The 26,928-nt window shown below is 38.8% G+C and overlaps 1 protein-coding gene across 1 annotated transcript; it reads right to left on the reverse strand.

Moving 5' to 3' along the window:
* Window positions 1–23,848: 23,848 nt before the first annotated feature.
* LOC148011592 (uncharacterized) lies at window positions 23,849–26,111 on the reverse strand. The gene is made up of 2 exons (XM_087670497.1): window positions 25,836–26,111; window positions 23,849–25,093 (listed from the first exon to the last, which is right to left on the reverse strand). The coding sequence occupies exons 1-2, from the start codon at window positions 25,896–25,898 to the stop codon at window positions 23,957–23,959; spliced, it is 1,200 nt and encodes a 399-aa protein (XP_087526623.1). The 5' UTR covers window positions 25,899–26,111; the 3' UTR covers window positions 23,849–23,956.
* Window positions 26,112–26,928: the final 817 nt, after the last annotated feature.

A 26,928-nucleotide genomic window follows, 5' to 3' on the forward strand; every position in this document is an offset into this window, starting at 1 on the left:
CATGAAGATTGGTCTAGAAGATATGTGGTTCTCTCTCATCAATACAAGTGGAAAATCGACATACAAAACAAGAAAGAAATAGGATTTATAGAAGAGAAGGGACACATGGCTTCCCACATCAAACTTGAAAGGTGACACCAAGTGTTGAACTTAATGCTATGGAAAGTAGGTGCTAAAAAGATGCCTACTAAGGTTAAGATTTCCAAATTCATGAAAATCAATGATTGATGACTCCTCTATATTGTACATAGTGAAATAGTCACCCATCACTTTTGGCACTATGTGAGGGCAAGGAGATTGTGGGAAAGAGCGAGACAATGGACCCATCTTCTTGGGCTAAATAATACCATTAGGATGCACATAGCTTTTGTTTGGTTGATAAAGGATCCCTAGATTAGGAGTACTTAAAGCTTTAGATAGTAGTAAGGGCCATTGTTCTAAAAAACATTTGGACCATTAGGAACAAGGTTTTCATAACAAAGACAAATAAATTTTGAATAGATATTATGTTTAAAAATATAAAGCAATGCTTACTTGGGACACTTAGGAAAAATGACCAAGTCTTCAAGGTTGCCGAGGGTTGCCTTTTAGCACCTAGCTAAGAGTTGAAGAATTTTGGCTTAGCCAGGTCACTAAATTTTATGTTTGTAAATATTTACTATTAATTCTATTTCATAATAAAAATAGAAAATTATATGAATCTATCTTAGTCTAAAATATTTTAACTCACTATAATTAAGAAATGTAAGGAATCTTTTACACTCCTCTAAATGAAGAAGGCAAAGTGGTTGCTAGACATGAAGGTTGGTCTAGAAGATATGTGGTTCTCTCTCATCAATACAAGGGGAAAATCAACATGCAAAACAAGCTAGAAATAGGATTTATAGAAGAGAAGGGACACATGGCTGCCCACATCAAAGAAGCAAGAAGACATGTTACCCCTACACCATTTTTGATACTTTGAGAAGAAATTTACTGAGAACTTGAAAGGTGATACCAAGTGTTGAACTTAATGATATGGAAAGTAGGTGCTAAAAACATACCTGCTAAGGTTAAGATTTCCAAATTCATGAAAATCAATGATTGACGACTCTATAATATACATAGTGCGATAGTCACCCATCACTTTTGGCACTATGTGAGGGCAACGAGATTGTGGCAAAGAGTGGGAGAATGGGCCCATCTTGTTGGCTAAATAATACCATTACGATGCACGTAGCTTTGTTTGGTTGATAAAGGATCCCTAGATTAGGAGTCCTTAAGGCTTTGGAAAGTAGTAAAGGCCATTGTTCTAAAAATCATTTGGACCATTAGGAACAAGGTTTTCATAAAGAAGGAAAATAAATTTCCAACATGTATTATGTTTAAAAATATAAAGCAATGCTTTGGCTCTACCTAGGACACTTAGGAAGAATGACCAAGTCTTCAGGGTTGGCTTTAAGCACGTAGCTAAGAGCTGAAGCATTTTTTCTTAGTCACGTCACTAAATTTTATGTTTGTAAATATTCACTATAAATTCTATTTCATACTAAAAATAGCAAATTATATGAATCTATCTTAGTCTAAAATCTTTTAACTCATTATAATTAAGGAAGGCAATGAATCTTTTACACTCCTCTAAATCAAGAAGGCAAAGTGGTTGCCAGACATGAAGGTTGGTTTAGAAGATATGAGGTTCTCTCTCATCAATACAAGTGGAAAATTAACATGCAAAACAAGGAAGAAATAGGATTTATAGAAGAGAAGGGACACATGGCTGCCCCACATCAAAGAAGCATGAAGACATATTACCCTTACACTATTTTTTATACTTTAAGAAGAAAATTACTGAGAACTTGAAAGGTGACACCAAGTGTTGAACTTAATGCTATGGAAAGTAGGTGCTAAAAAGATACCTACTAAGGTTAATAATTTCAAATTCGTGAAAGTCAATGATTGATGACTCCTCTATACTGTACATAGTGGGATAGTCACCCATCACTTTTGGCAATATGTGAGGGCAAGGAGATTGTGGGAAAGATTGAGAGAATGGACCCATCTTTTTGGGCTAAATAATACCATTAGGATGCACGTAGCTTTGTATGGTTAATAAAGCATCCCTAGATTAGAAGCCCTTAAAGCTTTGGAAAGTAGTGAAGGCCATTGTTCTAAAAATCATTTGGACCATTAGGAACAAGGTTTCATAAAGAAGGAAAATGAATTTCCAACAGATATTATGTTTAAAAATATAAAGCAATGCTCTGGCTCTACCTAGGACACTTAGGAAAAACAACCAAGTCTTCAGGGTTGCCTTTAAGCACCTAGCTAAGAGTTGAAGCATTTTGGCTTAGCCAGGTCACTAAATTTTATATTTGTAAGTATTTACTATAAATTCTATTTCATACTAAAAATAGAAAATTATATGAATCTATCTTTGTCTAAAATCTTTTAACTCACTACAATTAAGGAAGGTAAGGAATCTTTTACACTCCCCTAGATCAAGAAGGCAAAGTGGTTGCTAGACATGAAGATTCGTCTAGAAGATATGTGGTTCTCTCTCATCAATACAAGTGGAAAATCGACATACAAAACAAGCAAGAAATAGGATTTATATAAGAGAAGGGACACATGGCTGCCCACATCAAAGAAGCATGAAGACATGTTGTTACCCTTACACCATTATTGATACTTTGAGAAAAAAACTACTGAGAACTTGAAAGGTGACACCAAGTGTTGAACATAATGCTATGGAAAGTATGTGCTAAAAAGATACCTACTAAGGTCAAGGTTTTGCAAATTCATGAAAATCAATTATTGATGACTCCTCCGTATATGTAGATATTGAGATAGTCACCCATCACTTTTCGCACTATGTGAGGGTAAGGAGATTGTGGGAAAGAGTGAGACAATGGACCCATCTTGTTGGGCCAAATAATACCATTAGGATGCACATAGCTTTTGTTTGGTTGATAAAGGATCCCTAGATTAGAAGTCCTTAAAGCTTTGGAAAGTAGCAAGGGCCGTTGTTATAAAAATCATTTGGACCATTAGGAACAAGGTTTTCATAAAGAAGGAAAATAAAATTTTGATAGATATTATGTCTAAAAATATAAAGCAATGCTCTGGCTCTACCTAGGACACTTAGGAAAAACAACCAAGTCTTCAAGGTTTCCTCTAAGCACCTAGCTAAGATTTGAAGCATTTTGACTTAGCCATGTCACTGAATTTTATGTTTATAAATATTTCATATAAATTCTATTTTATTCTAAAAATAGCAACTTATATGAATCTATCTTAGTCTAACATCTTTTAACTCACTAAAATTAAGGAAGGTAAGGAATATTTTACACTCCTCTAAATCAAGAAGGCAAGGTGGTTGCTAGACATGAAGGTTGGTCTAGAAGATATGTGGTTCTCTCTGATCAATACAAGGGGAAAATCAACATGCAAAATAAGCAACAAATAGGTTTATAAAAGAAAGGGAGACATTGTTGCCAACATTAGAGAAGCATGTAGATATTTTACCCTTACACCATTGTTGATACTTTGAGAAGAAAATTACTGAGAACTTGAAAGGCGACACCAAGTGTTGAACTTAGTGCTATAGAAAGTAGGTGCTAAAAAGATACCTACTAAGGTCAAAGATTTCCAAATTCATGAAAATCAATGATTGATGACTCTATATTGTACATAGTGAGATAGTCACACATCAGTTTTAGCACTATGTGAGGGAAAGGAGATTGTGGAAAAGAGTGAGACAATGGACCCATCTTGTTGGGCCAAACAATACCATTAGGATGCACATAGCTTTTTTTGGTTGATAAAGGATCCCTAGTTTAGGAGTCCTTAAAGCTTTGGAAAGTAGTAAGGGCCATTCTTCTAAAAATCATTTGAACCATTTATGAACAAGGTTTTCATAAAGACAGAAAATAAAATTCCAATAGATATTATGTTTAAAAATATAAAGCAATACCCTGGCTGTACTTAGGACAATTTAAAAAAACCACCAAATCTTTAAGGTTGCCTTTAACCACCTAGCTAAGAGTTGAAGCGTTTCGGTTTAACTAGGTCTCTAAATATTATGTTTGTAAATATTTAATATAAATTCTATTTCATACTAAAAATAGTAAATTATATGAATATATCTTAGTTAAAATCTTTTAACTCACTATAATTAAGGAAGTAAGGAATCTTTTACACTCCTCTAAATCAAGAAGGCAAAGTGGTTGCTAGACATAAAGGTTAGTCTAGAAGATATGTGATTCTGTCTCACCAATACAAGTGGGAAATCAATATGCAAAACAAGCAAGAAATAGGATTTATAGAAGAGAAGAGACACATGGCTGTCCACATCAAAGAAGCATGAAGGCTTGTTAGCCTTACACCATTATTGATACTTTGAGAAGAAAATTACTGAGAACTTGAAAGGTGGCACCAAGTGTTGAACTTAATAATATGGAAAGTAGGTGCTAAAAAGATACCTACTAAGGTTAAGATTTCCAAATTCATGAAAATCAATGATTGATGACTCCTCTATATTGTACATAGTGAGATAGTCACCCATCACTTTTCGTACTTTGTGAGGGCAAGGAGATTGTGGCAAAGAGTGAGAGAATGGATCCATCTTGTTGGGCTAATTAATACCATTAGGATGCACATATCTTTTGTTTGGTTGATAAAGGATCCCTAGATTAGGAGTCCTTAAGGTTTTGGAAAATAGTAAGGGCCATTATTCTAAAAATCATTTGGAGCATTAGGAACAAGGTTCTCATGAAGAAGGAAAATAAATTTTCAATAGATATTATGTCTAAAAATATAAAGCAATGATCTGGCTCTACCTACGACACTTAGGAAAAATGACCAAGTCTTCAGGGTTGCCTTTAAGCACCTAGCTAAGAGTTGAAGCATTTTGGCTTAGCCAAGTCACTAAATTTTATCTTTGTAAGTATTTACTATAAATTCTATTTCATACTAAAAATAGAAAATTATATGAATCTATCTTGGTCTAAAATCTTTTAACTCACTATAATTAAGGAGGGTAAGGAATCTTTTACACTCCCCTAGATCAAGAAGGCAAAGTGGTTGCTAGACATGAAGATTGGTCTAGAAGATATGTGGTTCTCTCTCATCAATACAAGTGGAAAATCAACATGCAAAACAAGCAAGAAATAGGATTTATAGAAGAGAAGGGACAGATGGCTGTCCACATCAAAGAAGCATGAAGACATGTTACCCTTACACCATTATTGATACTTTGAGAAGAAAACTACTGCGAACTTCAAAGGTGGCACCATTGAACTTAATGCTATGGAAAGTGGGTGCTAAAAGGATACCATGAAGGATACCTACTAAAGGTTAAGATTTCCAAATTCATGAAAATCAATGATTGATGACTCCTTTATACTGTACATGGTGCGATAGTCACCCATCACTTTTGGCACTATGTGAGGGCAAGGAGATTGTGGGAAAGAGTGAGAGAATGGATCCATCTTGTTGGGCTAAATAATACAATTAGGATGGACACAGCTTCGTTTGGTTGATAAAGGATCCCTAAATTAGGGGTCCTTAAAGCTTTGGAAAGTAGTAAGGGCCATTGTTCTAAAAATCATTTGGACCATTAGGAACAAGGTTTTCATAAAGAAGGAAAATAAAATTTCAATAGATATTATGTTTAAAAATATAAAGCAATGCTCTGGCTCTACTTAGGACACTTAGGAAAAACGACCAAGTCTTCAGGGTTGCCTTTAAGCACCTAGCTAAGAATTGAAGCATTTTGGCTTAGTCATGTCACTAAATATTATCTTTGTAAGTATTTACTATAAATTCTATTTCATACTAAAAATAGCAAATTATATGAATCTATCTTAGTTTAAAATCTTTTCACTCACTATAATTAAGGAAGGTAAGGAATCTTTTACACGAACTCTTATTAAGAACTAAAGTAGATATTTTAGTCAATCAAAACATTTTCTATAATACAAAAAAGGAACCAAATTCAATTGAGTACTAGCAATAAAATAACTTACAACTAATTCTCATTAGAAGCTCTCTAATAATTCGATTTCATCGAGTCCATATCAGAGACAGCAAATTGTTCCCTCCTACTAATCAAACTATCATGTCTACTATTGTTTGTATGTATTGAGCTACTCAAATGTTGGCTAATAGTTAGTTATACGTTACCTTCACATGGCTTGTTGTTCTCTTGAATCAACTTTTGAAGGAATAAGGAGAAGAAGTTCTCAAATGAACTAAGCAAAAACAAGAAGCATTTTTACAATAGATGGGTATGAAATGAACAAAATAGAACCATGTTTAGCATACAATTGAGAAACTAGCTTGAGGCCACCCATTTGTATAATATGGGGGCCATTTCCGATAAGTTTTCTAACATTTAATGCAAGGAAAACAAGTCCACAATTGCATCTAGATATGACTTTTCAACCAGGAGTGGAGAGGGCATGTGTGTGTGTGTGCATGCATGTATACATGTGTATATATGTGTACTTGGGATAGTCGATGGCTCTTAGACACCTTCATATGGTCAATTCTAACTTTAACAAATTTATACTTTTGTTTATAAGCTAGATCTTAAATACCTAAAGCAATACTTGAATTTCGTATATTCTTCTATGTAGAGAATTTTGAGAGAGTGTAGGAAATTCTTCATACCTACATATAATTCCCTACTATTAGAAGTGGAGAATGACATTCTTGCATTCTCTATTATAGGGAATTTTGAGAGAACATAGGAATTCACTACAATGATCTATAATTTCCTACTATTAGATGTGGGGAATCATATTATCCTGTTCTCTTGTATAGGGAATTTTGAAAGAATGTAAGAAATTCTCTATTTTGATGTGTAATTCCCTACTAGTAAGTTATATGTAGGAAATACATGAATACATATATAGGAAATATCAATGGATTGCCTATATTTCATTAAATTTCCTATATAGGAAATGATTAAAAGTTCATTTTGTGTGTGCGTGTGTGTGTGTGTGTGTGTGTGTGTGTGTGTGTTGTGTCACCACAACAGAAATGAGGCATAGACGTGTATGTTAGACACGCAAAGTCAGGCGCGTCTATCATTGCATCTATATGTGCATGTAAAAGAGCGTGTAAATAGACGCGAATTTTGCATCTATATATCCTCGTAAATAGATGCAAATATAGACACGTTTTCAGATGCGTAATTATTTAACCACTTGAAATTGGACTTAATATAATTAAAAAACCAGAGTTAATAATTATTTTTGCATTGCTCTCTAATGAATTGCAGTTCCTCCAGTTGACAAGCCTGATATAAGTAATTAGCAGCAAGCGACACAAACCTTATTATACAATTAGTAGCAAGCATTGCATGTATCTCGTAATTTCTCTACTTGAAGATGATAAAAAATACTTCTTTTTTATTATGAAAAATTCAATTTATCTTTAAACTTGACTATTGATTCTTGAGTATGCACATATGCGCATGATATTTTCCATAGAATTAAGAATACACATTGAATCATTAAGCGAATTAAGTATGTTACAGTGAATGATCCATCTCATCTTCAATGAGATCAGCCCTTGCTAAACTATCTACTTCTAGGTCTATGTTACCAAGAGGTAATGAAACAAATAAGTCTATCCCACTATCAGATAACTTCATCATCATCAACCACATTATTGTCCTCTTCTACGTTTCCTTGAACATCCTCAACAAGGTTCATCTTGTACTATATCATGCATATCATCCATTATGGTGTCATCATGTACATCATCATTAATTGTTGGATTGTCATTTGCTATCTCTATGTCGGTAATATTACCATATATTGGTTTTGAACGATTAGATATAGGGATGACATGCCACCATCGGTTATTGTTTACCATTGGATGATAGACAACCTGTATTTGAAAAACAAAAGCAAGAAACTTAAATACTTATTATATTGTGTATATGTATCACATGTATACATATAAAAAAATTAGCTTTTACATATATACCTGCTCGCATTGTTGAGGTAGTACTAATGTGTCATTCTTTTTTTGGTGAAATTTTGTAGAGTCAATGATTACAAAACCACTTGGATGATGTCTGATTGTGCAATGCTCACCATTTATTACCACTTCTTTAAACCACTTCACATCCAGTACATATGTAAAGAATCGCCTGAAGTCAAGCTTCAGAATATCTTGGATCAAGCCACAATAACCTTCCATGGTACCATTGGCATCCTTGAAGTGAGCAAGGACACCACAATCTTGGGTATTTCTCTTTTCATCTATACGTTGAGTTCGAAGATGTTTATCCTCACACCAAATAGCATTGAATAATGTGCACTAGTAGTAAAAGATTAAGATCAAACATGTCAATTTATTATATAAAATATAACTAGAAATAAATTAATTGATAGTATGTCTCACCTTTGATAAGCAACCTCGTGCATATCCCACTCTTCTTGAGATATATTAATTTCCTCCTCTTTTTCCATCCTCTCCATTTCCTCATGTAACCAATCTATATCAATATGACGTGGGAGTGCATTTAGATGATCTGAAAATGAGACATTACGTCCATATCTGGTGTGAAATGCTTGTCTTTCGCTTTTTCTTCTTGCCCTTGCTTCATTATATAGTGTCACCCATTTGTTCATTACATCACTATTGAGCACACAAAAACTATTTAACTTACGAAGTTCTTCTTTTGTTAGCACTTTACTCATTCCTTTTCCTTGAGGTATTATAGAGGTCATCCTCAAATCTTCATCGTCTTTCCATAGTCGTGGTTGAGAGGGGTCCACTTCAGCAATATATTCAGATATATAAACAAGGGATGATTGCACTAACCAAACCTCAACCATGCTTCCCTCAGGCCGTGCTTTTTGCCTCACAAAATCTTTCAAGGTTTTCATGAAGCGCTCAAGAAAAAACATCCACCTTGCATGAACTGCCCCACAAAGTGCGATCTCATCAATCAAATGTACGAGTAAATGTAATTGAGTAGTCAAAATGGACCGATGAAAAATTTCCTCCACCAAACAAACCACCTCAACAGATAATACTCAAGCATCTTGCAATTCACATATCTGTCAGGATGTATTTAATAATTGTTTATTTTTGTGTAAAAATTCAAAGATATATAATGAAAAAATACAATGTATACACACCTCACAAGCTCTCCCATCTTGTAAATGATATCACGTACATCTTTGGATACACAATGGGATATGCTAGTAGGAAGTATGAACTGTATGTAAGCAATATTCATAGATTAAATGATTAGTTGAGGGAAAAGTCATCATACCCCAAAGTTTACACATAGTTACTCCACTAATTACTATATTTATGGATAGCGATACCCTTACTTGAATCATTTTGTGCCAATCGTGGGACTTCAAACCAGATAGTTGCTCCACACCTCTTTTCTTTTTCTTTATGAAGGCTCCCTTGAGACATCTCATACATCCTGTGGGTGTTCGAAAGCTACATATTTGTTCCTTCACTAATTTTTCCTCGTTCTTTGACAACATCCAAGGTGCATGGGGTAGCTCAATCTTTCCTCTGGGTCCAATGCGTGGCCAGACTCGTCTCATGAGACCAATGTTACATAAATCCTCCCTTACATTGACTGAATCATGAGCCCCTATCAAGTGATCCCATAATATAGATACAACATTTTTGAATATGTGCATGGGGTCCAACAGGTGATTGATCTTGAGTTCAGTCCAATACAAAAGACAAAAAAATATAGAGAACCTAACAAACAAACAATATATTATGTAAACAATTCATCATGCTAAATACTTTAAAGTCAATCGAGAGAAATGCACTTCTTACCGACTCATGCCGAGTGGAGGGTGGATGTCGGCATTAATCCATCTCTCCTTCCAATCTCAAATGGTTAGAGATTGTGGAGTCATTCCATTAGTAGGGAGAACATATTTGGGATGGTCAATAGGAAGAAATCGATGATGATTGTCATAGATAACCCTCTTTAAACGTGCCGACCTAGAGGAAACTAGAGAGGGACCGCAAATAGGACATGCATGATATTCTGATGTGGTTAAACTTGAACAAATAAGTAAATTAATAATATGCAATTGATTCAAGTCTTGAATTTCAAATATAGAGTTATATACATGTACTTGAACACTCTTCATATCCTGGAAAGTCATGCATGGTCCACAACAACATGGCCTTCAACGTGAAATCTCTAGAGGATGCAGATGTGCTTGTATCTTGTACCTCAATACCTTCCCATAACATTTCTAACTCTTCAATCAAAGGCTCTAAGTAAATGTCCATGTTTTTTACCTTGTGCTTTCCGGGAATCAGAAGGGACAACATTACATGTCCCTTTTTAATTGCCATGAATGGAGGAATATTATAGCTCACCAATACCACTGGCCATACACTGTATGATGTGCTTTTGATGCCAAATGGATTGATTACATCCATACCTAAATCAAATCTCAAATTTCTTGGCTCTTCTTTGAAAACGAGCCACAAATTATCTATATATTGCCATGCCGGTGTGTCTGCAGGGATCCTCCATTTTTCATCACTTGAATGATGACTAGCATGCCATGACATGAGCTTTCCAATAAACTTACACTTGAACATAAGTTGAATACGTGGAACAATCAGAAAATGTTGCAAAACCTTACGAGGCACATCCATTGACTTCATCTCCACTTCATACCTTGATTCGCCACAAACAGGACACTCTCGTGCGAACTCATGAATCCCACGAAATAAGACGCAATCATTGACACATGCATGGATCTTGACATAATTGAGGCCTCCCAGAGATGTCAAGTAATGTCTTGCTTGCTCTCTCTTAGTTAGCAATTTGTTTTCTTTTGGAAGCGTTTGTGATAATAACCTACATATATTTTTAAAAGTGAGTTAAAAAACCACCAACATATATTTGTGTCTGATTTCAAAATAGAACAATTAATATTATGATTCATAAGCCAAAATGAATTGATACCTACTTCAATAACGCATTCAAACTAACATTACTCCATCCATAAATTGTTTGCAAGTTAAGTATCTCGAGGGACACACGAAGAACGGAGTACGTACAACCTTCATACAACGGAGTAGATGACGCTACGTATAGTGGGTCATTTGGCTTTGTAGAGTGACCTTCTCCTTGAACTAGTTGCGAAAATAGATTGTATACCATGTTGTCCAAAATCTCATCCTCTACAACTTGATAGGGCATTTCATGAGGGCTACTATCATGGTCGTCAGTCTCCACTCTTCTTGAAGACTCTGCCTCCTTGCGCCGACGTTTTGCAGCCTCTCGACGCCTGGGAGGGAGCATTTGAGGATGTGGCATCGCATCCTGCTCAACCACAAAAGGGATTTTCATGTATGTTGATATATATTGAGTAACATAGACTAGCAATCTTAGTGTTAAAAACAATGAATATCGGTGATTTTTCTCGGTCCCATTCTCCATACATACTGAGGTGTGACATTGCAACTCGATGTGCTCGAAAAATACACCCTCGACAACGATCACACATGCATTTAATTTTTCATCGTAACCATGCATCTCGATTATGAAGACGTAATGTTTCATCCTCACTTGAGGATGTGCTCGTTGACTCATTAGCATGCACCGCACTAGGTGATGACAACGACATGATTAAACCTAATTCATGACGATATCAAATTTGTTATTCATATGTTTACATAAAAACTTCAAGCTGGAGTATTAATTATTCTAAGATCTCAATTTTAAATACACAAAACTTATCATAAATACATAAAAACTTATGATAAGAATTTACTATCAAAACTTATCTTAAAAACAAAAACTCATGATAAAAGCTAAATGCGCGTCTATACTTGCGTTTGTCTACGCGTCTAAATTTGCGTCTATTTGCATGTCTAAATTTGCATCTATAAGCGCGTTTATGTAAATATAGACGCGCATATATACACAAAAATAGACGCAAAAGTCAAAATTCAAAAGATACTTGAATCATTTCTTTTCAAACTGTGCCTTTCCTTTCCTGTGTTTTTTGCGTGTTCTAAAGCTCGAGTTTAACCGACATGTAGTCTACCTCCACTAGTCTCTTCATGCCTCACCTCCTCATGACTCACCTCTTCTTTCACTTCAAAGAGACAAGAGGGGAAAGAAGAAAGCCAAGGAGAGGAAGAAAGAGAGAACAAAATATAGGAGAACAAGAGGAAGAAGAAGCAAAGAGAAGAGACAACAAGCAGTAAGCATCAAGGGAGAGTAACTCACCAAGGAGAGGAAGAAGGAGAAGGAAGCAACGCCACCACCCATCCACACCAAAGACCCAAGGTGAGTCCTCTCTCTCTCTCTCTCTCTCTCTCTCTCTCTCTCTCTCTCTCTCTCTGTATTAGGATCTATGATTGAACTTCTTATAGCACAAATAAATCATGGATGGCGGTTGTCGAATTGAAAGCACCCGATTGAGTGCGTTTGACAGCACGTGTAGATTTCAGTACAGACGCAGACATAGAAGCGCAGTTATGTTTGCTGTCTTCATGTCCGCAGTCGCGCCTCCTAGCGCGTGTATTCTGCCTCTCAGATGCGAGAATACACGCGTTCTGTCCAGAAGCTTTGACTTCAGAGCCGCCTCTCCAAGCATGTGTATTCTGCATTCTAGATGCGAGAATACACGCGCTCTATCCAGAAGCTTTAACTTCAGAATCGCATTTCAAAGCGTGTCTATGCTGCATCTCAGACGTGGATATACACGCGCTCTGACCAGAGGGTTTGACCTCAGGAAAGCGTTTGAGAGCGCGTCTATCCTGCATCTCAGATGTGATTATACACGCGCCAGCCAGCTCTGATAAAAAATATTTTTTTATTTCTAAAATTGTACGAATTTGTCTTTTTTCTATATTTTGTTTTTGCAGATATCACATCCTGGTTCATCTAGCAATGACCTAGATTTGGATCGCATGAATGATACATTGGGCTTGTTCAGCAGAGAGGTCAATGCTTTTTTTGGAGGTTTTCCTAGTAAGAAAGACTTCATGGGAGAGATGACTAGACACCTTGGCTGCTCTCCCACAGCACACGAGGTGTTCAACATCATGTCTGGAATGCCTCTGACATCTTTGCCTGGCACTGCTTCCCAAACACCAAATATTCAAACTCCAATTGCAGGTACTCCACGTGCAGCACCTATACATGCATCGGCTAAAGCACAAGCGTTAGCTGACGCATGTGCATTTGCAAAAGCACATGCATCCAACGAGGTAGAGGGTAGTCGACAGAGAGGGAGGAGGGAGAGTCGAGGGGAAGGACAAGGCTTGTGTGGGGGTTGCGTAGGAGGTGGCGAGCGATCACCCTCACTAGAAGATCACGTAGAGGAGCTTGTACGCCAGTACTATAGAGTTACAGATACTGGTGGCATCTTCCATGATGATCAATGAAGGGATGTAATGGCGTACAAGAGGAGCGTCATGCGTGCAACGTATAAATATTGTTTCGTTTACTTCAAGAATTTGAAAAGCGGCTTGTGGCAGGAGCTGTTGAGGGCTGTCCATAGGAGGTATCCAAATCCTGAGGGTCAGCGATTCTCAGATAATTGGGGACGCACAAAAGTGAGGGATTTGCTTCACAACAAAAGATCCCACCTCATGACACACACCAGGGAGCCACTGCGGAGACAGGAGGAGGGGCTTGGAGCACTACAAGAGAAAGGCCCTATAGACGTGCACTGTACACGCGAAAAAGTGGGCGCTTTTATAAGCACGTGTATCAGCGCGTCTATTTACGTAGCATACAGAATGCGTCTATATATCCGCGTTTATAAACACGCCTATAGATGCAAAAATAAATGCACATATTTTTCATTTCTCATAAAGTCCCTAAATATGATCAAACCTCTTAACAGCTAGTATTTGTTTGAATACATTACCAACTTTACTTCTTTCTGAGTATTACAAATATACATCCAATCATTCAAAGCTAATTATATATGTGTGATTTCATGCCCTATATACATCCAATCATGCCCTATACAAATGTGATTGGATAGGGCATGATTGGATGTATATACGACGTAATTACACCTAGATCATAAGGACATGATATACATGTATAGGATCATAAGGACATGATATACATTACCAACTTTGCTTCTTTCTGAGTACTATAAATATACATCCAATCATTCAAAGCTAATTATATATATGTGATTTCATGCCCTATATACATCCAATCATGCCCTATACAAATGTGATTGGATAGGGCATGATGATTGGATGTATATACGACATAATTATCAGAGAAGTGATTGATACATGCGCATGTTGCATCTATTGTGCACTTAACCTAACCATGGCTAAAACTTATAGATCAAAGGTTGACTTGTGCATGTGCAATATATATATATATATATATATATATATATATATATATATATATATATATATATATATATATATATATATATATATATATATATATATATATATATATATATATATATATAGAGAGAGAGAGAGAGAGAGATAACTGATCAATACACTCACATGTCTTATTTGTTGTGCACTTAACCTAGCCATGCATAAACTTATAGATCAAAGCTTAATCGGTGATTCAAGGGAGTACCGTCACTTTTTAGGGTAGTCCCTTGATTCTCATTATTCTCGAGGAATATACATCACAATCAATACAATCAAAGCAAAAGCAAGACATGCATGCCAATTCATAGCATGAGTAGATTGATGTAAATCAGTTGGCTTGTGCATGTGCAAGCTGTTCCAATCATGTCAAGGTGCACTTATAGCTCACATATAATTTTAGATAAGGTGGACCACATGTAGCCAATGTGCACATGTCCTCTTTTCATCATCTTTAGCTAGTGTATCCACTTGTTGGTGACTAAAATAGATCACTGTAAGAATACTTTGCAATACCAACAAGCCAACTACAAATCTCTTATCTATGAAATGTATAAGTAAATTAACTTGGTTAATTTGATGAGGTCAAGTTTTCCTTCCATGGACAGTGTGGTTGGCTATCTACTTCAAGGTTATGGGAACTTGCAGAAGTCGATGGAGCATCCTAAAAATGATGATACTCAAGTCACTTCATCTCTTTATGATCATGTCTTTATGATCATGTCCTTATCTTGAGATAAAAATGATGATATACATGTATAGGACATGATACTCAAGTCACTTCATGTACATATCTTTGATTGATTGATGGATAATATGCATTTCTCTATCTCTTTCATATACACCTTCATTGCATTATCTCTCTCTAGCTAAAAACCATTCCTGCTTTATCCACCTATTGATACTTGCATGTAATTGCAAGTGGGATGGTCTAGTAAGTCACCACATATGTGCCAATTGACTTGCCAATGTGTTATCTCTTATCCTCAAGCTTTGTTATATATGTCACCACATAGGTCAATCGATTTGCTAGTGTACCATCTCTTATCTCAAGATTTTCTATATATTTCACTAGTATTCTCAATCAAAAACATCATATCAAGCATATCTTGCATTAATCAAGCAGATTGGCCAACCCAACATAAATGAAATTGTATGAATAGCAACGTAGATCAATATCTTAGCTTAAATCAATGATACCTTTTTGCACAATATAAACTGTTAGAGTTTAACTACAATATATAATGTCTGCAAATAAGAAAGAGGCTTAATTTGTTGGACCACTATGCACATACAATCTATATATGTCATATTCCCTAAATGCATGCATTGATACTTACAACATGGATGCAAACATTTTGATATTGAAAGACTAGGAAAGTCATGTCATGTTGATCCAAAAACAACCAAAAGCTAGCATCTAATTAGTTTAATTGTTACTGCGCGTTTGTCACAACGCGTGTAATAGGTATTATCTGCGCATATATATACGCAATTACACGCGCTTACAGATGCGCTATGCAAATATAAATTTTTTTTTAAAAAAGTTATGGCTTTCTTTTCAAACCTGTGCTTTCCTGCGTTTTTTGCGCGTTTTCTGCAGTTTGAGCTCGACATCACTACTCATGTCTATCTATCACTTCATGAAGACAATGAGGGAAGGAAATAGGACAGGAGAAAAAAAGAGCCAAAGAGTAAAGAACAAGAGCCAAACAGCAAGGAAAAGAAGAATATTCAAGCAACTTACCAAGGGAAGGGAGAAGGTGGACAAGGAGCTTGCAACCTAGCCACCACCCGTCGGAACAAGCAAAGAAGGTGAGTTTTTCTTCTCTCTCTCAATCTTGTTTGCTTTCTCTGTCTGTTTGTTTCTCTCTCTCTCTCTCTCTTTACATGCTATAGATTGTCATCTATGGAGGTTTTTTTGTGCGTTTTTAAACCAAGTTTGAAAAAAATAGTCCGACTGTGCACGTCTGTCAGCGCATCCAGATGACAGTGTAGACGCAAGTATAGACGCGGAAATAGATGCGTTGACAGACGCACACAGAGATGCAGATATAGAGCAACATGTAATATGTTTTATCTGCACCGGGTAATATGATTTTTCTTGTGTAGATGTGGAATCCTGGATCTTCCAGCACTGATCTTGAGTTGGAACACATGAACAACACCTTAGCGGAGTTTTCTAGAGGTGTTAGAAGCTTTTTTAGAGGTTTTCCAAACAAGGAGCAATTCATGGGGGAGATGACTAATTATCTTGGCCACCCTCCCATTGTAGAGGAGGTTTTCAGTGTGATGTCTAGGACACCTATCACATCTTTGCCTAGCACTGCCGCACGAACACCAAACCTTGGCACACCTCTGCTAATAGGTATTCCATGCACTATGCATATACACAGATCAGCTAAGTTGAAGTACATGGATCGGCCAAAGCACGTGCATCTGCAGAAGCACGTGCATCAAGTGAGGTAGAGGGTAGTGCTCATCGAGGGAGGAGGGAGAGTCGTGCGGAAGGACAAGGAGGTCGAGGGCTTTGTGGGGGTTGCCTAGGAGGTAGCTCTCGATTACCCTCACTGAGAAATGAGAGAGGTGAGCCTCCACAAATGTACTACTTTATCTCTGATGTTGGTGGTATTGTGCATGACTCTGAGGGGAGGGAAGTGATAGCCTACTTGAGGAGTGTCATGCATGCCACATACAAAGATTGCATGATTCCCTTCAAGCACTAAAAAAATGGTTTGTGGCAAGAGGTGATGCGGACAGTACATAGAAGATACCCTAATCCCGATAGTTCACGATTCTCAGATGATTGGCGATAGTCAAAGGTGAGAGACTTGCTTTATAACAAGAGGTCTCACCTTATGATGCGCGCCAAGGAGTCACTGTAGAGACAAGAGCAAGGGCGCCCTGGATATGGCCAACCACCCAATTGCCACCGTAGGGAGTGGAAAGAGACCAAGAAGAGAGCAATAGAGAAAATGACGTCGCCAGCATGCAGAGGCACGACATATCCAGATGGCAACCATGGGATCATTGCATTATGGATCTGGTGGCAGGGAGTCATGGGAGGCTGACTTTGTAAGTATTATTTGATTTTTTTTAAAAAATTAAATTTTGTAATTTGTTTCACTTCATTATGTAGTGTGTTCTAATACGTTGTATATTCAAATTGTTTTATAGTATCATATCGTTGGTAGGATGCCTACTCCTAGAGAGGTAGGCTACCATCGAGGTCATAACCGGGCGTCCACTTGGTAGCATTCCTATGAGGAGGGACTCATCACGGAGGAGAAATATAATCGTGCCATGAGGATTCCACAACCAGAAGATGTATGTTTTATTTTTTATATGAAAAGTATAGGTAACTGTAATTTATTGTTTGTAATGGTATTTATATACCTTAATCCTTTGTGTAGGTGAACCCTGATGCAGTAGAGGATAGTGAAGGGGGGACTAGCTGTAGCAGTGGCGGCAATGGCAGTGGCACAAGCAACGATGGTGGTAGCGATGATGATGCCTCTTCTGAGAAAATGTAGAGGAGCCTCATACATGCATGCCTCCCCTTGGCTTGTAATTTTCATTTTTTATATGTATTACTTTCTGCTAGTGCTTGCGACCATGACCATGCTTGAGGTCACAAGCACTAGAACTCATCATGTAAAAACGTTTCATGTATATATATGAAATTCCGTGTTCTACATACATTGTTTTATTTTCATGAGTACAAAAATCTTTGAAATAATCTTTCTATGTTTTCCCTAAGCATACAATTTGATGTTGATGGGGAAAAAAAAACCAGAGAGCATGTGGCTTGCAAAGCCACATGCTCTCTGGTTTTTTTTTCATACCTCTGTTTTGCGCATCTATCAGTGCGTCTAAATTGCAGGACAAATACACATCTATTCTCGTCAAAAACTTGCAGAGTAAACGCTTTTTTAGACGCGTAGATATACGCATAGATAGATGCACAATATGAATATATCCACTTTTTTATAAATATGATTATATATTTACGTAGCGCATGAATACGCGTGTCTATATGTGCGTCTATATGGGCATGTAACTCTGATTATAAGCGCACTTTTAGACGCAAAATTGTAGATGCAGCAGTAGACGCGGTAATAAATGTGCTCGATATTTTTTATCACAGTTTAAATATTACGTCTACAAGCGCGTCTATGGAGCCTTTTTGTTGTAGTAGAGCCTATAGCCAACCACCTATGTACCACCACATAGAGTGAAAGAAAGCCAAGAAGAAAGCAACAGAGAAAGTCACTACAACAAAAACGAGGCATAGACGCGCATGTTAGATGTGCAAAGTCCGACGTGTCTATCACAGCATCTATCGGCGCGTCTATACATGCGTGTAAATAGACACGATTTTTGCGTCTATATATCCACGCAAATAGACACGCTTATACACGCAAAAATAGACGCACACTTCAAAATTCAAATCATACTTAAATCATTTCTTTTCAAACTACGCCTTTCCTTTCCTACGTTTTTTGCGGTTCTGAAGCTTGAGTTTAGCCGACATGCAGTCTCTTCATGCCTCACCTAGTCTTTTCATGCCTCACCTCCTCATGACTCACCTCTTCTTTCATTTCAAACACACAAGAAGGGAAAAAGGAAAGCCAAGGAGAGGAAGAAAGAGAAAACAAGAGAGAGGAGAACAAGAAGAAACAGCAAGCAAGGAAGCAAGCATTAAGGGAGGGTAACTTACCAAGAAGAGGAAGAAGGAGAAGGAAGAAGCGCTACCACCCGCCACACCAAACACCCAAGGTGAGTCTCTCTCTCTCTCTCTCTCTCTCTCTCTCTCTCTCTCTTTCTCTCTCTCTCTCTCTCTCTCTCTCTCTCTCTCTCTCTCTCTTTCTATCTTTCTCTCTCTGCTCTGTCTATGTATTTAGGATTTGTGATTTCATTATGTATTGCATTTTGTAAATCAATAATGGCGGTCGCCTGGCAAAATCATCCGACAAAGCGCGTCTGATAGCGCGTCTACATCTTAGTGTAGACATAGATATAGACGCAGAAAACGTTTCTCTGGGGGCGCATCTTTCATCGCGTGTGCTATGCAGTATACACGCGAGGATACACACACTGACAGACGCTCAGAGAGACGCAGGTATAGACACACACAGAGACGCAGGTATAGACGTTGTATGTAATATGTTTTATCTACACAGGGTAATATGATTTTTTTTGTGTAGATGTGGAATCCTGGATCCTCCAGCACCCCATTCAACAAGGAGCAATTCATGGGGGAGATGACCAATTATCTTGGTCGCCCTCCCACTGCAGATGAGGTTTTCAATGTGATGTCTAGGACACCTATCACATCTTTGCCTACACAGGGATTAGCTGAGGTACATGGATTGGTCGAAGCACGTACATCTGCAGAGGCACGTGTATCGAGTGAGGTAGAGGGTAGTGCAAGTCGAGGGAGGAGGGAGAGTGGTGCGGGAGGACGAGGAGGTCGAGGGCTTTGTGGGGGTTGCGTAGGTGGTAGCTCTCGATCACCCTCACCGGAAAATGAGAGGTGAGCCTCCACAAATGTACTACTCTATCACTGATGTTGGTGGTATCTTGCATGACTTCGAGGGGAGGGAAGTGATAGCCTACTTGAGGAGTATCGTGCATGCCACATACAAAGATTGCATGATTCCCTTCAAGCACTAAAATAATGGTTTGTGGCAAGAGGTGCTGCGGGCAGTACATAAAAGGTACCCTAATCCCGAGAATTCACGCTTCTAAGATGATTGGGAACGGTCAAAGGTGAGAGACGTGCTTCATAACAAGAGGTCTCACCTTATGACGCGCGCCAAGGAGTCATTGCGGAGACAAGAGCAGGGGCGCCCTAGATATGGCCAACCACCCAATTGCCATCGCAAGGAGTGGAAAGAGGCCAAGAAGAGAGCAACGTAGAAAATGATAAGTCGCCAGCATGCAGAGGCGCGACGTATCCAGATGGCAACCATGGGATCCTCGCATTATGGATCGGGTGGCAGGGAGTCATGGGAGGCTGAGTTTATAAGTATTATTTGATTCCTTTTTTAAAATTAAATTTTGTAATTTGTTTCACTTCATTATGTAGTGTGTTTTAATATGTTATATGTTCAAATTGTTTTGTAGTTCCATATCGTTGGTAGGATGCCTACTCCTAGAGAGGTAGGCTACCATCGAGATCATAACCGGGCGTCCACTTGGCAGCATTTCTACGAGGAGGGACTCATCATGGAGAAGCAATATAATCGTGCCATGAGGATTCCACCACCAGAAGAGGTATGTTTTATTTTTTACATGAAAAGTATAGATCAATATGATTTATTGTTTGTAATGGTATTTATATACTTTAATCCTTTGTGTAGGTGAACCCTGATGCAGTTGAGGATAGCGAAGGGGGAACTAGCAGTAGCGATGGCGGCAACGGTAGCGGCACAGGCAGCGGTGGTGGTAGCGATGATGATGCCTCTTCTGAGGAGATATAGAGGAGCCCCATGCATGCATGCTTCCCCTTGGCTTGTAATTTTCATTTTTGATATGTATTACTTTCAGCTAGCTTGCGACCATGAGGTCACAAGCGCTATAACTCATAATGTAAAAACGTTTCATCTATATATATGAAATTTCGTGTGCTACATATATTGTTTTGTTTTCAGTATCCAATCTTTGAAATAATCTTTCTCTGTTTTCCCTAAGTATACAATTTGATGTTGATGGAGGGGAAAAAAACCAGAGAGCATGTGGCTTGCAGCCACATGCTCTCTGGTTTTTTTCTCATACCTCTGTTTTGCGCATCTATCAGCGCGTCTAAATTGCAGGATAAATGCGCGTCTATTATCGTCAAAAACTTTCAGAGTAAACGCGATTATAGACGCGTAGATACATGCATGTATAGACACACAATATGAATATATCCACTTTTTTATAAATATGATTATATATTTATGTAGCACGTTTATATCTGCGTCTATAGCCACGTCTAAGTGTGCGTCTACTTCTCCCTATAAGTGCGCTTTTAGACGCGATTTTGTAGACGCGAAAATAGACACGTTAATAAACGCGTCCGACTTTTTTTTCACAATTCAAATATTGCATCTACAAGCGCGTCTATGGAGCCTTTTTGTTGTAGTGAGTGAAGAGTTGCCAGCATGCAGAGGCGCGACGCATCGAAATGGAAACCATGGGATTGTCGCATTACAGATCGGGCGGCAGAGAGTCGTGGGAGGTAGAGTTTGTAAGTATATTTTGATTTCTAGTTTTTTAAAATTTATATTTCTTTCAATTCTTTATATAATTTATTCTAATACATTGTGTCTCATAATTGTTTGTATATATCATAATTGTTTTGCAGACTATTATCGTTGGTAGGATACCTATTCCTAGAGAGGTAGGTTACCATATCGAGGCCATAACCGTGCAGCCACATGGCTTCACTTCTATGAGGAGGGTCTCATCATTGAGGAGCAATACAACTGAGCTATGAGGATTCGACAGCCAGAGGAGGTATGTTTTTCTTACTTTCATATTAAAATTATAGCTAATTATAACTTTTTCTTTGCAATTGTATGTAAGCAACCTTGATCTTTTGTGTGTGTAGGCGAACCCCGATGTGGAGCATAGCGAGGAGGGGGATATCGACACTAGTAGCCATGGTGGTGCTAGCGAAGATGTTTCTTCTTCAGATTCATAGAGGAACACCATACCTCCTCTATGGCCTTGTTTCCTTGTATATCTATTATCCATCTTTGAGCCTACTGCTTGCGGCCACGCTTTAGGTCGCAAGCACTTAAACTCCCCGTGTAAATGCGTTTTATCTATAATGAATACATGGATTTTTGTTTTCAATTCTCGTGCCTTTAGATCCATTGTGTTTTTCCCAAATCCACAATTTGATGTATGGGAGGGGGAAAAATAAACCAGAGAGCATGTGGTTGCTCTCTGGTTTTTTTTTTCCAGTTCTGTTCTTCGCGTCTAAATTGCAGAAAACGCGAGTCTATACTCATGTATAAAATACAAAGTACACGCGCTTATACACACGCTATCTAATTCAAATTTAAAAAAAATTAAATATCTTTAAAAAAAAGAGATTTTTGGTTTTGCGTTCGCGTCTATTAGCGCGTGTAAAAGCGCGTCTATGAACGTGTCTATATGCCCGTCTAATTTTCCATGTAGACGTGCTGGTAGAAGCACAAAATAAATTAAATAAACAACAATTTTGGTTTTCCTATACGCTTGTATTCATGTGTGTATATGCGCGTCTACCGTGCGTCTATTGGTGCATGTAAATTTCCTCATACATGCGACTATAGACACGAAATGGTAGACGCACAAATAGACGGGCTGGTAGACACGCCCGTAAGATTTTCTCTCAATTCAAAAATTGCGTCTAAAAGTGCGTCTAAGAGGCCTTTTTGTTGTAGTGCATGTGTGTGTGTGTGTGTGTGTGTGTGTGTGTGTGTGTGAGGTATTTTCAAGTTGTGGGTTCTTTCATCACAACTCTCTTGCAAATTTATTTCCCTCTCTCATAGATTTCAAAAAAGATTCTATTGTTGTCTTCTTTCTCTCTTTCATAGATCTCTATGGTTTCTCTTAGTATCATGAGTGGTAAATTTTAGAAATAGTACCAAAAAAAAAATGTGAGAGCCGCTTTAGTCTCAGTAAGGCTTTTGGTGCTTTGACAGGAGGCTAGGTAAAACTTTTCTTAATAGATAGAATAGATTCATTGAAGGTTCTAACAAGAGGCCATCCAAACCATATTGATATAAGTTGCACAATTTCGTGTGTAGAGCTAGACACTTGCCATTTCAGTTGGGAGAGAAGTATTTTATCTACTCATTTTGGTATCTAGTTACCGTAAGTTAGTCTCTTGACAATCCAGTCACCTATGCAAAAAATGCTCTCACATTTGATTGAAAAATCGCGATATGTATATAATATCTAAAAATGGAAATCCAAAATGTTGACATACCATTGTCTTTAGTCAAATTAGTTTTGGATTTATTGTTGCACCATGCTCCTTATGTGTAGACAAACACAACCTGCTCAATAGTTTACGTTCACCATGCCTTATGTCACACCCATAAATTGGTACATTATCTTGTGATGTAATTGTCTATCAATGCTTATAAGTTCATCACAAGACGGATCTTATATTTGCCTTGTTATGCTATGTCGTCATCAAAGATGCAATGTACCCCATATAAAGTATAGTAATATGGGACAGCTCGTTCATTATGTATGAATCTTGCAAGCCTTACCATTACAGTTCGTAGATGCTATAATGCAGTTCTCCTTACTTATTTAAAACGTTCAAAAGAATGCTAAGTTAATTCCCAAGACAAGATATATTGGAAAGAAGCAACAAGCTAACAACTACAAAGGTTAGGAAAGAAACTGAAGACTTAAACCAGAATTGGAAAGAAAGCCAAGTGAAAGAGCACATAAAATGAAACAAACCAAGTGAAAGAGCACATAAAGTGAAAGAGCACATAAAATGAAACAAACAAAGTATAAGAGCATATATGTAGATGAAGCTGAGCTGAGTGCCATATTAGTATCTGTGGCCTCTCTCGGTGAAGGATCACCACCACCACCATCTCTTCAACTGATGAGCCTTCTCTCGCTCCTTCAGCTCCTTCAAGTGGTACCAATACGAGGCCAGCCCAACGGCAGTGACGAGGGTTGAGGAAGCGAAGACGAAGGCCACGTGGCGGGGCCGGGCGGCGATCCTGCCGGGGACCACCTTGAGCTTCTTGACGACGCGGGCGTTCACATGGGACACGATGGCGCTGCCAGATCGCTTGAGGTGGCGCGTGAGGCCGTATGACCTGGCAGCACTGCGACGAGACCGATCATAACGATGATGATGGTGGTGCTGCTGGCGGAGGTCATGATCCTCATCATCATGATGCCGAATACGAGAGATCACAAAATGCTGGCGATGGCCAGCATCATCATCATGGTCTTCTGGCCACAGCTTGTGGTCTGCGCCGCTCGATTTAGTCTGCTGCAATATATTATGCGGACGCTCCCTCTCTGCATTTATATGGTACTGGCCGGTGGCCGTATTATTGCAGTCAGCGTCAGCTGGTAATGCAGCTAGAATATCGTCGGCAAATTGGGGCGCCTGATGGGCTGGTCCTGACCCAATTGTTTGTTTATTGGCGCTGATCAGGCTGCCAGCTTCGTCAGATTTAGTGATATATGACCTGGACGGCTGAGATATTATTGTGTCGGGCTGCAGCGCCTGGTCATAAAAGAGCTCCTGATCCAGGCCTTCTGTGGAGGTGTGGACGCTCATGACGCTGGGCGTATAAGACGTTGTTGATCTGTTAATCTTAGAGGAGGAGCTGCTGCCACTACCGTGAGTAATATCATTATTTTTAGGATTTGTACTTGTTTGCTCCCCATGCAGGCCGTAGTCCGCGTGAGACCCTAGGCCTCCCGTTCCGACGTCTAATTCTGTAATCAATACTCGTTGATGCTCACGAAGGTGCTGATCACCGGCCTGATTCTTGTCTCGTATGGACATGTTAAGTGTAGCTTTAGTCATCCTCTGCTCTTTTTCTTCCAAGTCATCCGCTCCGCGGGCCAGAAGCTCTTGCATATTGCGCGCCGCTCTGCTTCGCGTCGTAAGGGTCGTCGGCGGCAGCAACTGCAGCTGTTTCCTTCCATGCAGTCTTGTGTATGTCGTGCTATATTGTTGATCCGCGAGCTCCTTCAAATTTCTCATGCAAACAAAAAACAAGTCTGTTTTAGACGTTTTCTCACATTAATCCACATTTTTTTCTCGAAGTCCCCCAATGTTCTGAGCTTGTGGAAGGGAGCCACCACATACACTACCCTGCTTCGGCCACCATATAATACAAGGCTGCTGCGACACAATAACCTTGTTGCAAGGGGACAAGGATCGTAAACACTGTCGCACTCGTTATGCTAGTCCCACCGCAACTAGGGAACTCCTATCCATCACCAGCCTCTAGTTTTAGTCGGGAAGCGCTGTGCACATAGCTAGGTGCGGTTGGCGGGCCATGCTGTGCAAACCCCAACCCCAGAAAAGCTCACACAATGTGAGAATTGTAGTGGAAATTTGTGTGAGACTTCTTATGCATACATGGGATGGGATAGTCCGTTTTTAGGGTTCATGTATAACTTTGACACGCTGCTCATGATGCTGAAATAAGCAGGAAGAAACACCATAGAGTTTTCCGAATAGAAAATGTCTAAATAAACTCGTCGTGCGGGCACTACCACGCCAAAGTAACTGCACCAACGAACTCCTCACGTTAACTGTCCTACAATGTGTAAATAATGACAATTTCTCACAATGGAAAGAGTGTCACACAATGCAAACGAGTGAAGCTTCTAGTGATTTCAGCTTTTTGTGGATCAACTTCCATAGAGATGGACTCAGGAGAACATTGGGAATCCAGTGATCAATAAGCTAGAACGGCCTGTACCTGATCTTTCCTAGGGCTGGTATGCCTTCTCGGCGTGCGACGTCTTGACGGATCGGACTCCATAAATGCATTTGGCAGCCTCAACCGATCATAGATACAGAATCTGCAGAGCGACTCTTAATTCCCGCATTCGTGTTGAATGAGGCGTAACTGTTGAGACGTCCGGTCACCCATTGCCGACGCGAATTAGGATATTGACATGGGCTTCTGTTATTATAAGGGCAATCGTAGAGCAAGTGCACAAACTAGTCTGCGAGAAAACCGAATGATCTCTTTCTCTCCACGGCTCTTCGTTCCACGTCTACGTCCCTTCACCGGCGACTCTTTGCATTAAGCGCCAATAAGAGGGCCTTCGCAAATCAACGTCGACAAACAATGCCCCGCCCGACCATTCAATGATTTGTAAAACTAGTCATTCTCGACTACGACGACAAAGCCTGCCCTTTAGAAGGACGTCGACATGCAAAAATTTTCAAGTTCAAACTTTAATGCTTAAATACTTTAGCCTTACTTATAATTAAAGTTGACTCGGGAGCTAGGATTGCTGTCAGCAAACTGGAGAGAGAGGGACAGACAAACAGACAGAGAGAGAGAGAGAAAGAGTGCCAAAAACTCTGGTTTCGTCGTACAACTTAAGTGACTTGTTGCCTCAATGTTATTTGAAATTTCTGCTACCTCCTCATTCTTGGTTCCTATTTAGAACTTCTTGCATCCTATAGGCTTGAGGCTACGTCAAGGCTGCCCTTCAAGCTTTAGGCTTTTTGCATCCTACGCCCCCGACCCCCCCCAGGACCTGCAGGCTGCCCCCTTCAACCTAGTCGAGGCAGAAACTCCTGGGCATGAAATCTCCTACAAGTTGGCTGCTAGTAGCTATTCTCTCTCTCCCCCATCTGGTGAAGATAAATATCAGTATGGGCCCTAGATTTTTGCGGATGTGTCGGTTCTCTTCCGGTGACTTGCCCGTAGCTTGATTTTTTATATTTATTTGAATAATTAATTTAGATGATGCATGCCTGTCATCATATTCTCACACGGGCGCATCACAAGGAACTTTCAATCGTTCCCCACATAGGCAATTTGGTGAAATATAGGA

The sequence above is a fragment of the Lygodium microphyllum genome, chromosome 28 (assembly GCF_053477565.2).
Source record: "Lygodium microphyllum isolate KBCC chromosome 28, Lygodium_microphyllum_v1.1.10, whole genome shotgun sequence".
NCBI classification, from domain to species: domain Eukaryota; kingdom Viridiplantae; phylum Streptophyta; class Polypodiopsida; order Schizaeales; family Lygodiaceae; genus Lygodium; species Lygodium microphyllum.